The 12047-nt window shown below is 39.1% G+C and overlaps 1 protein-coding gene across 1 annotated transcript in view; it reads left to right on the top strand.

Annotated features, from left to right (window-relative positions):
• MOV10L1 (Mov10 like RNA helicase 1) overlaps positions 1 to 9912 on the top strand; it is an 81777-nt gene extending 71865 nt beyond the window's left edge. The window contains exons 22-26 of the mRNA XM_077807850.1: positions 3150 to 3323; positions 3637 to 3786; positions 5026 to 5133; positions 6877 to 7014; positions 9817 to 9912. Coding sequence (XP_077663976.1) covers positions 3150 to 3323; positions 3637 to 3786; positions 5026 to 5133; positions 6877 to 7014; positions 9817 to 9912 — 666 coding nt within the window. The remainder of the gene's footprint in view (positions 1 to 3149; positions 3324 to 3636; positions 3787 to 5025; positions 5134 to 6876; positions 7015 to 9816) is intronic.
• Positions 9913 to 12047: the final 2135 nt, after the last annotated feature.

The raw sequence follows: 12047 nt of genomic DNA, 5'->3' as shown, positions 1-12047 counted from the left end.
CCCAAGTGCACTGTCCAGCAGGTGGACCCTGTGCCCCACAGGCCAGAATCCCAGAAAAACACACGCACCACACCACCACCCCCCTGCGGCTGAAGCTCCAAGCCTCCCTGGGCCCTGGAGTTTTTATAGCATGTTGAGGGGGGCTCAACGAAAGAGGGTTGAGAACCCCTGCACTAGCAAATTGTTAGTGCATGGCAGCAGGGTCCACATGGAGACTTACTGTGCATTAGGGTAGTGCAGGGCAGATCTACATCCTATCTTGCTGCAAACTAAGTGTTCATGTAGACAGGGCTTCAGTCTCCTGTGATTTCATAACTCCAGTAGTTCCTCAGTCCTCCATAAAACTCCAGAGGTAAACAGGACTTGCTTTTTTAGTAGAAAAAGCAACTCAGAAATCCTCCCCCGTATTTAATATTAATGTAAACAAACATAAGAAAAATGTTCAGACATTCATCTATCCATAAAGATGCCGCACAGGCACTATTGCCCCACCTCCCAATTTTAGGCCACCGTTTAACATAGAAGGTATAAACCTGTGAATCTTTCCACATAAAAGGTGAAAAGATAATATTGCAGCAGCAGAAAATAAGCTTTTATAGAATTGCTGGAAAGAAGTGAATGTAAATATTGTCTACTTTATAACAAAGCTGTAAAACTACTTCATTCACCACAGAGCTGAAACAAAAAGAAACTCTAATAGTCTGTTCAATGGAAACAGCAGGAGAACTTAAACTGATTATGATTACTGGAATTGGAATTCACTCAGATGTGCAAGCTTTCTTCTCAAAAAGGGCAAAGAATATTTAAGTAACACACGTGATCTGAGCCTGTGGTACGTTTTGCCCAAAGTAGCACAGTGTCCACTAAAGTCTTTCTGAAGCATTGGTTGTACTGATTCACTTGAAAGAAAAATATTTAATAAATCACCAGTACCACTTCCTGCAGCAGTTATTCCATCCAAGAGGTTGAACTAGCCCACCCTTACTTATCCTGAGATCAGACAGGGTCACAGCAGATAATAATGGCCACAGAGATGAGAGGGAAGGGCAAGAAGACTGTGTTTACCATTTTTTCTAGGCTTTTGGCTGTATAATTGTATGCACGTAAAATGAGCTTGTCCCCTTTTCATGCTTCAATAGCAAAGTTAAAAGTCCCATAACTGATTCCCTTTCATTAAGGTCTATTTTGGCTGAGTCTAAATATTATGGAGTCTACTGGGAGTTACATTTTACCATTTGGGAAGAAGGATATATTTAATGAAACCAGTTTTTATTATTTTTTTTAAAAAGCTACAATAAATCTCGTCGTAGAACTTTTACTACAAAAAAATCAGCTATATTCTTCTTTAAGCACGAGAGATCCATGAGTTTGTAGAGCCTGCACTAGAGCAGTCAACAATTGTTGCTGTGCTATGGAGATGAAATAGTGTTGTTTGTTACTATAGTGCCTACGAGCCTTAGTCATAGACCAGGACCCCATTCATCAAAGTGGAGTACAAACCAAACCGATCCCTGCCCTCATAAGCTTATAATCTAAGAATAAGATGAGACAACAGATAGATGTAGATAGATGGGGGAGTACAAGGAGTTGGTGTGATAGGCAGTGATCTCTGCACATCAGCAGCCTAACCATAGTCAAGTTTTCTATAGGCATCGCAGCAAAGGAGCATTTTGAGGAGGGATTTAAAGGTTGATGATGGGGTAGTTTGTGCAGATATTTACAGGAGAAGAGCCCCCCAAGCCCGAGGGATAGAACATGAGAAAGCATGAAGGTGGTTGTTTGAAAATTTAACAAGTGAGTGATGGAAGCTGGCATCATGGACCAATTCAGGAGGAGCATCAGCTTGATCGGGAATAAGAGATGATAGGTAGGATGGGGTTTGACTGTGAAGGTCCTTGAAAGTGAAGACAAGAAACTTATTTTTGATACAGTAGAGAAGGGGAAGCCAGTGGAGGGGCGCAAAAGAAAGCTATGGTCTAGGAAAATGATCTTAGCAGCAGCATTCTTAATGGAAAAGAACCTTAATGCAGTAATCAAGATTTAAGGTGACGAGAGTTTGGACAAGAGTTTTGGCTGTGTAGATGAATAGGCAAGTCCTTATCTTAGGTAAGATATAGATACGACCTATGAGGACCTAGAGAAAGGGCAGAGTAAAAAATCATACACCGGTTATTGATGTGAGTGAGAGGATGGTGAAGTTGTCTACAGTAATTGAGAGAGGAGGTAGTGGCGAGGGCTTGGGATGGATTATTAGAAGCTGTTTTTAACCATATTCAACTTGGGCTGGCAGCTACACATCCACAAGGAGATCTCACAGAGAGAGGTTGACTTTTTAATATGGCTAGAAGAAGACAGATCTGGAGTAGACACACAAATCGGTGAGTTGTCTTCTTAGAGATGGTAGCTGAATTTGTGTCTGTGGATGAGATTACTCAGATAAGTTGTAGAAGAAGAAAAGGGGACCAAGGACAGAGCCTTGTGGAACCTTCACAGAAAGTTGGAGGGAGAAAGAGGATTCTTGAACATGCTGAAGGAACAATTAGAGGTAGGAGGAGGACCAAGAGAAGACAGTCAGGGAAGACAATATTTCAGGAAGAGGAGTGTGGTAGATAATGTCAAATAGGGCTGATGGACCAAAGGGCATGAAGATGTAGTATTGGTGCTGAGCTTTAGCTAGGAAGAGGCCATTAGAGGTTTTAGGAGGAGTGGTTTCAGTGGTGTACAAGAGGCATAAGCTGGATTGGAACAGGGTCTAGGATACAGCTGAAGTAGAGGAACTCCAGACAGTGACTGTAGATAGCACATTCAGTGAACTTAGAGACAAAAGGGAGATGGGTAGTTGGAGAGGCAAATGGGGTTAAGAGGCTTTTTGTTTGGTTTGTTTTTTTTAAGATGGGAGAGACTTAAGTATGGTTGTATTGTCGGGGAAAAGAGTTAGATGTGAGGGAGAGGGATTAAGGAAAAGAGTGAGAGGATGAGAGTAGGTGTGGAGGAGATCAGGTGATGGGATGGGGTCACTGGGGCAGGTGAAGGGGTTAGAGAAAAGAGCAGACAATAATCTTCTCTGTGCTGGGAGAAGGAGACAAGAATTGCAGGATGTGGTATGCGTGCAATTTCATTTCATGGATTTTGAGTTTTCGTCCTTGCAGGTTACAAAACTTTTGAAGAATTACAGATCACATTCTACATTGCTTGCGTTGCCCTCTAAACTGTTTTATCATAAAGAGCTGGAAGTTTGTGCAGACACTTCAGTAGTAACTTCTTTGTTGGGTTGGGAAAAATTACCGAGGAAGGGGTTTCCACTAATTTTTCATGGCATAAAGGTATGTAAAATATTCTTACTAAAATGGGGGTGGGGAATTAAGGGAGATTTGATAGGTGGGAGACTCTTCTTCTTTAGTAACATAAATTTCATATGCTTGGAAGTGCAGTAATTGGAGAAGGACCTGTTCATTTTTCCTCAGTCTAATTCTAGACTATGTAGATACATTTAATCAAATTAGCCGACATTGCTGTATAGTTTGACTTCTTTCCAAACCAACTCCTAAGTATTAAGAAGATAATCAGCAGGTATTTATCACTAAATTTGCAACAACTCTCAGTGTCTGATCTTTATTTTCTTCTCTCCTAATGCAGGGCACTGAAACACGTGAAGGACACAACCCCTCTTGGTTTAATCCTACAGAAGCAGTTCAAGTAATGCGTTATTGTTGCCTTCTTGCAAAACATGTTAACAATGCAGTGTCGGTGACTGATATTGGAGTGATTACACCATATCGTAAACAGGTCTGATTCTGATGCTTATAAGTGATAAGTTTCTGAATTTAAACTCATATTTTTGATTCACTGCTAGTGCTGTTTATTGCAAGAAACTATTGCAAACTTTGGACTGCTTTCCTAGTCGCATTATGTATTGTACTGTCAATCATATTTAATATGCTATTAAACTATCAGATAAAAAGCTAGTAATGAAAAAGGACACATTCTGCTTCTCTCCCCCACGTTAATGTCCCCAGATCTATCACAGTTGGTCTTCTGCCTACTTACAGAAGCAGTTGAGAAAATTGTGGAGAGACTGGATAGTAGCTAAATACACCATAAGAATTTCAACATTACAAAATTTCTTAGAAACTATATTAATGTGAGGAAAAAGCCAAGAAGTGTGAACTAATTTGAAACTGAAAAAATATCAGTTGCTGGTTAAAATGTTGAGATTAATTTTGTCCATAGACAACTAATCGTACCTAAACTGTGTTATTGGGTACTTTACCCGTTAGCCCTGGTCTACACTAGGACTTTAGGTCGAATTTAGCAGCGTTAAATCGATGTAAACCTGCACCCGTCCACACTATGAAGCCCTTTTTTCGACTTAAAAGGCTCTTAAAATCGATTTCCTTACTCCACCCCTGACAAGTGGATTAGCGCTTAAATCGGCCTTGCCGGGTCGAATTTGGGGTACTGTGGACACAATTCGATGGTATTGGCCTCCGGGAGCTATCCCAGAGTGCTCCATTGTGACTGCTCTGGACAGCACTCTCAACTCAGATGCACTGGCCAAGTAGACAGGAAAAGAACCACGAACTTTTTAATCTCATTTCCGGAGACTGCGGGAACAGTGGGATAGCTACCCACTTCGCAACACTCCGGAAGTCAATGCTTGCCTCGGTACTGTGGAAGCACTCCGCCAAGTTAATGCACTTAGAGCATTTTCTGTGGGGACACACACACTCGAATATATAAAAACGATTTCTAAAAAACCAACTTCTATAAATTCGACCTAATTTTGTAGTGTAGACATACCCTTAGTTTGGCAACAGGTTTGACACTTTCCCATGTGAACTTTGTACTTAATCTAAAAGCTCTTGTTAATCATTCCCAGTTAGAACATTTGCTCTCAATCCAGATGCAAACACTTTGAGAGGTATAAAAATTTTTACATTAGGTTCTATTTTTGGTACACTTTGTATGAAAGATACTAGTTATTTAATCTAAAAACAAATTCCTTCAAATATTTTTGTTTTATAGGTAGAAAAAATTAGGTTTCTTCTGCGAAATGTTGATTTGACGGATATTAAAGTTGGTTCTGTAGAGGAGTTTCAAGGGCAGGAGTACTTGGTGATCATCATATCGACAGTATGTAAAAGTGCAATGTTTTTTATACAACAGTAATCACCATTTTAAAAGGCAACGTATTTTTATCTACCACTTATGTATCACAGCACCTAAGATACTACTTCATTTTCTAAGTACAGGCAAATACTGCAGTATGTCAGATATCATTTTGTAGTAGTTGGTAAATATTTACATTTATATTGTAACAATTGTCTCATTTATTTTACACAAGGGTATGACTTTTTTACTTCAAACTTCGAGTACATTTAAACATAAATTGGGGAATTGAAAATTGTGTAAATTTAAGCTAGTAACTATAGAGGAGAAAACTTTTAATCACTGTGATAATGAACCTGTCTACAGCTATTTGATTTATATGAAAGTTAACATTCAGCCCACTTCCTAATGAGAGGAGTGCACATGACCAGAGTCACTGCCTCAGTTGATACCTTTGCTGGTAGTCTATCCAAAAGCACCAACACCAAACATGCATGGAGACTGAACTATCTTATCACCTTGTAAATTTGTAGGCTTGGCAGAATTTGATTTTTTTTTATAGTTTTGATGAATAATCTGTTTATTTTTAAGCATTTTTTTAATGTTTATCAATTTAAAATTTCAGAGTTGCAGAAAATTATGAGGGGGATCAGACGATAATTATTTAATGACAGTAGATTTTGTGATTCAGAAAGTTAAATCCTCGTAACCATTAAAACACAAATTTCAGTATCGTATGTCAAAATATGCGAAGTATATAGCCTTAAATCAAACTCTGATTTCTCAAGCATCATTTTTTCTTTCTTTACCAAGCTGTGACTGTCAATTATTGATGGAAATACATTTTCACTGGTTTCTGTATGGTGAGATCGACGTTTATCAACATTTACCGATAAAAATCTAATGCTTCCAGGCCATATTACTTGTATTGTGATAGTACTTATCTTGATCTTAGCTCCATTACCGTAGTATGAGTGCCTCACAGTCTTTAACATATTTATCCTCCCAGCACACCTGTGAGGATACTGAGGTACAGAGATGAGTGACTTGCCCACAGCAAGTCTGGTAGAGCAGGTATTTGAACCCAGCTCTTGAGTTCCATGCTAGGAACCTAACCATAAGGTCCCATTGAGCTTGGGTGCATGTGTGTGCACACACAGGTGAAGAAGGTCTCTGCCCTGAAGTGTTCCTAATCTAAATAGGAGACAATAGGTGGATATAACATACTGGGAGAGAACAAGGAAACAACATGAAGTGTGATAAGTTGTGGTCCCAGAGTACCAGTTGTCTGAAGAAGGTGGTCCCTCCATGTTAGGTTTGAAGCATGTCTGGGCATTGTAAGGAAGCGTGCAATACTATTCTATGTACAAATACAGTAGCTTAGTCTGTGGGTTGATCAATTAGAACTTCTCTGGAGCATTACCTACCTTCACCAATAAAATTAAATAATGTTCTAAGATGGCGTTCTTCATTAAGATATGTACTACTAATTTCTCATTCTGAATTAGGATTGGCACCCCTGATTGCTGCTTCACTGGGGCCACTTTACACACCATTCTCCTTGAGCAGTCTCATCTGGAGAACTTACCTTGTGTAGGGGATATTTAGAGTGGCAACATAGTTGGCGGGGTGAAGTTGTGCTTATTATATGTTTTCTCTGATCCATCCTTACTACAGTAGGAAAGAAAACAATTTTTGACTGCAGTATATTTTGATGAGTTTCCGTCTCACTTATTGACTGTTGCTTTGTTTGTCTATTCGTTTTAGGTACGATCGAATGAGGGTTCATTTGATGATGATAGATACTACTTGGGATTCCTCTCTAATGCAAAACGATTTAATGTGGCAATTACCAGACCCAAGGCTTTGCTTATTATGGTGGGAAATCCTCATGTACTTGTAAAAGTAAGGTGGTATTTTTGTTTTTTCGCTGTTTAAAAAAAAAACAGAAGTGTGTGTATGCAGTATTTGTATGGTATTTTGGGGCTATGAACTGTTTTGTTTTTTTTTTGAGTTTTTATTTACTTGGTGTGAAGAACAATGACTCTTTGTTCTCCTTTATATGAAACTTTTTCAAAACAGTGTTGAGCACTGCTTTCTTTTAGTGTAGTTCTGGTTTGAAAAGTGATTAAAATGGCACCTTCTAACCTAACACATACCTGTCCCTATGCATAGCTGGCACATTATCTCTTGACTTTAGTGAAATGTCACTAAAAGTCAAGTAGTAATTTTTTTACTCATGTTAGCTGCATTGTTCTGCAGTGCTAGGTTTGTGAGCTGGATTCTCTTTTAGCATATTTATTGTTTTAAGTGTGGAGCCAAATTCTGCTCTCACGTGCAGAAGTTCCATTGGATGTTGCTTTCAGTAGGGTTGCACAACTGTAAAATAAAGTCAGAATTTGGCATGTATAATCTCCTACTGATGGTGGTGATGCACAAGTGTGAAAGAGTCTGGCCTGACTTTCAGATCCCAGAGGGAGTTTGGAGGATGGGCAGTTGGGGTCAGGGCCGGCTCTAGGATTTTTGCTATACCCCAAGCAAAAAAAATTTTTGGCCGCCCCCGCTTTTTTTTTCATGCCCCCCTGGCTCTGCCCCAACTCCATCCCTTCCCCAAATCCCCGGCCCCGCCTCCTCCCCCGGGCGTGCCACATTCCCCCCTGCATTACTTCCTGCCCCCCCATACAACCCCTGACCCTAGTTCACCTCCGCTCCGCCTGCTCCCCGGAACATGCCGTCGCTCCGCTTCTCCCCCTCCCTCTCAGGCGAGGGAGAGGCAGCGCGTTCAGGGGAGCAGGCGGAGCGGAGGTGAGCGGGGGTGGGGGGTGCGGCAAGCCTGGGAGGGAGGGGGGAGAAGCAGAGTGGCGGTGGTACACTCAGTGGAGGAGGCGGAGTGGAGGTGAGCTGGGGCAGCAGGGGCACATTTCTAGGGGCGGCATGGCTGGCGCTGGAATGCCACCCCTAGAAATGTGCCACCCCAAGCACCTGCTTGTTTTGCTGGTGCCTAGAGCCGGCCCTGGCTGGGGGAGGACGGAGTTTTTACTTGTAAACTGAGTAAATTTCACCTAGAAACCAGAGATGCCACCAAGATGGAACCTTGGCATACTGTTTCTAGTTTCCTGTATTTAGTTTTTTCAGTGCACAGCCATCTCCTTTATTTAAATTTGTGTTCCTATCTGTGACTAAAGGGACAGTTAGAGAAAGGAATTTATATGCAATATTTTTGACTTTTCAGCTTGTGGTTTCAATTGTGCTGGGACTCTTTATATGTTAGTACTACAGCTATTGACTTCCATGTCCTAAGAAATACAATGGGCATTGTCATCCACAATGTCAAAATACTTTTAGATATCACTTACATGTCTTTAGAATATTTAGCTCTTTTTGTCCATGTCTTCTGCATCTCTAAAGGACTTAAGAGTAAGCAAATACGTAGAAGTAGGACAGTCAGAATTTTTCTTAGTCTAAGCCATCCTGTTGACAATCTTCCCTACCATATAGGGAAACTCTAGATATGTTTAGATGGAGAAAATCCGTGTGAAGCATCATTCTTTAAGTTACCATCTGCAGCCTTACCTGGATATGAAAGTGTTTTAGTCCCTCCTCTCATCTTGGTCAATATGAATTTATAATTTAGAAATCAATATATTTGTAGGTAACAGTCATGATGTTTAGGTTAATTTGGATGCATTGTTAATCTTGTTAGAGAGATTCTCTTTTTGCTTAATCTTCCCAAAAGAATCCGAGTGCTCTTAGAGCTTATCTATAGTGTGTCTTAGTTCACACCAGTCCCATTTTTGAACAGAACTGCATTAACATGCATAGAACTTTTAGTGCACACCAGCAGAGTTTACACAGGTCAGTTAGTGCATGACACAAGCTGGTGCGTATTACAGTTCTCACCCCAGCTGGTGTGGATTTAGGCACTGTATAGACAAGCCCTAAGAGTCCTTGGATTATTTTGGGAATACTAAGCCTAAAGGGAATCTAACAAGCTATTAACAATGCATCCAAATCAACCTAAACAACATGAAGAAAAGGAATACTTGTGGCACCTTAGAGACTAACCAATTTATTTGAGCATAAGCTTTCGTGAGCTACAGCTCACTTCATCGGATGCAAGTGAGCTGTAGCTCATGAAAGCTTATGCTCAAATAAATTGGTTAGTCTCTAAGGTGCCACAAGTACTCCTTTTCTTTTTGTGAATACAGACTAACACGGCTGCTACTCTGACACCTAAACAACATGATTGTTACCCACAAAATAGTGATTTGTAAATCCATGTTGACCAAGATGAGAGGATGGACCAAAACACTTTCATTTCCAGGTAAGGAAATGAGGAGGACTACAGCTAATAAGAATTCTGTGTATTTAGAATCACTATCTTCCTGTGTGTATTAGGTTCATCATTTATAGTGAATCAAAAAAATAAGGTTAGTGTGCCTTTCCAGAATGCAGTGTTTCAGAAACTTCTAATATTTTTAGGAGCACATACGAATCTATCTGTAGAAAATGTAAATTCCAGCTAAAGACAGCAACATTATTTAATTACCTTCTGTTAACCAGTCTGCAGGTTCTATTTTTTGACCAATAATTTATTCAGATAAATTTAGGTCTCCTGTACGCTTGCATCACCTGTTAATACTCTCTGAAATACACAAATTAATTCTAACTGCACTACTGTATTTAAACATAACTTTTTTTTGGTAGGATCCCTGTTTCAGCGCTCTTTTGGAATACAGCCTAGCAAATGGAGTTTATGTAGGTTGCGATTTGCCTTCTGAATTGAAATCTCTGCAACAGTGAGTGCCTGCTTCTTCAGTATGCTTAAGTGTGGGGGCAACTTACTGTGTGTGTTTCTAAACAGATACAGACTCTAATAAGGGTATGATAAATACAGGAACATCTGTTTCCATATTCAGAAGGTGTTGTTACTGAGATATAAGCGTTTCTTTTCCCATATGTGTTAATTATCAAATTCTAAGTTATATAGACTATATTGTAACTTATCAAAATTGTGCACATGTATTTGGGGAACTAGATTTTTTTTTTTTAAGTTTCCTCCAAGTCATTAAGTATGGCCTTTGGAGACCTACAAATAGGAAAAGGTACATCAAAAAATTATAAGTGAACCAAGGCCATTATATTCCAATGAGTGCCTAAAAGCTAAGCACCCAAACAGAGCTTTGTGTATCAAAACAAATTGGCTGACTGCTTGTTGAGCATTCATACCAATAACTTAAAAATCTGATTTGAAAATCTATTTCTAAGGTTTCTAAGATGATGGCAACTTAACTAAGGGAGAACAGTTTTTAAAGAATGTGATTTAAGCTAACTGAGCCCCTTTTAAGCAAGATACTAGATTTACTACACAGGAATTAACTTTTTATCTAAACCAGCACCTTCTTATTCACAGGAGGGTGGTTGGATCTACTTCACCATTTGTAATTATTTTTCCCTTTTACTTTTTAACTTTAATCCATAGATACGACTTCCAGTGCTCAGGGCGTGACCCGAAGACTTTTCCATCTGAAAGTGAATGTGTGAAAAGCATTTGATCCAAAACAGAAACTCAGAACCTCTAGTTTCAGCATTGTTTTCTAAATAGTTTGTATTCCTAAACTTTAAGGGGATTTTTTTTATTTAACTACAAACAACTTTAAGTTCAAAATCCTGTGCGTCAAGGTAAAGTTGCTATACTAACTTCAGTCTTGTACCAAGCGAGTATAAATACCTAAAGTTTATGCATACTGTAATGTACCATTATCCTTTTGGCTTCTCAAAACAGAAGCTAAAAAGAACCAGGAACTAATGTTGAATTTCTCCCATCTGACGTTTAATTTTGTATCTGTAATAGTCTACGATTTTGTAATGTATTTTATTCAGTGCCCTGCAATCCTCTGAGTTCATGTAGTACCGGTTCAGACCCAGGCAAGTATTTCAATCCAGACTTCTGAGAAAGTTTTATGTCAAAAGAATAGTTTTTACAATGTTTCAAGGATTTCTGTTTCTTCTTCTTCTTCCCCTCTCTTTAGTCTCTGGCATTTTTCTCTGAAGAAAGCTGTTGGTTTCCAAAAGGCTTTTTTCCTTGCTCTCACCTGTTGTAACAAATCTGTAGCTTCTGAAGGTGACTTAGCCTCTTTGGGCTGAAATATCACAAAAACCTATAATAGAGGTACTATATTTATGAAACTCATAGCTTTGTGCTGCACTTGGGCTTTGTCCAGGTTCTCATATTAATGAGAGAAAGGAAGTGGTGACATAAAGCATTACATTTTAGGCAACCTCTAACTTTTTTTTGTTTTTAATACAGCCAATAATCCCATGCAAGCAGATAACCTAGATGGCTTCTAGTGCACTTTCACAGAAAGGATCAGCTTAATGATTTGGGGCTAGGAAATTAGAATGTAGTTTGGAAGATGTCAGCTAAAGATTACAAGGGTTACTTAGCGATAAAAGTTATACACTGTAGGATAAAGGTGGAAAAACACTGCAGCAGTTATGCCAAGAAACAACCTTTAATTTTTTGTTTTGGAAAAACAGTGTTCAGAAAATCCATCCCTATGAGAATGACCTGCATTAAGTATTTTTTTTTACAGGCAAAATATGAGAACATATATATGGCTTATTTTCCTGTATAAGTGAGATAAAGAGTGTTTAGAAATTTACTGACTAATGTTTAAATAATAAAGCCTGGTGTACAAAAATAACCTCAACTGTAGCTATCTAGTGATTTTTATGAAAACTTAGTGGTGCAGCTCCTTTCAGGATTAAGAAATACTGTAAGCAACAATATGATCCAGCCTGGACTGCCTACAGTTTCATTTTTTGGGTTTCTGACTGCCCATATACCTTAAACAAAGGTTTTGATTAAAGGTATTCCCATAACAAGCAGTACAAGGCTTATAGTCACCTCACTGTTTTCTTTTAATTTTTTTTAA

The sequence above is a fragment of the Eretmochelys imbricata genome, chromosome 1 (genome assembly GCF_965152235.1).
Source record: "Eretmochelys imbricata isolate rEreImb1 chromosome 1, rEreImb1.hap1, whole genome shotgun sequence".
Lineage (NCBI taxonomy): Eukaryota > Metazoa > Chordata > Testudines > Cheloniidae > Eretmochelys > Eretmochelys imbricata.
Note: the sequence above shows the minus strand (reverse complement) of the source record. Positions and strands in the feature narration are given on the sequence as shown.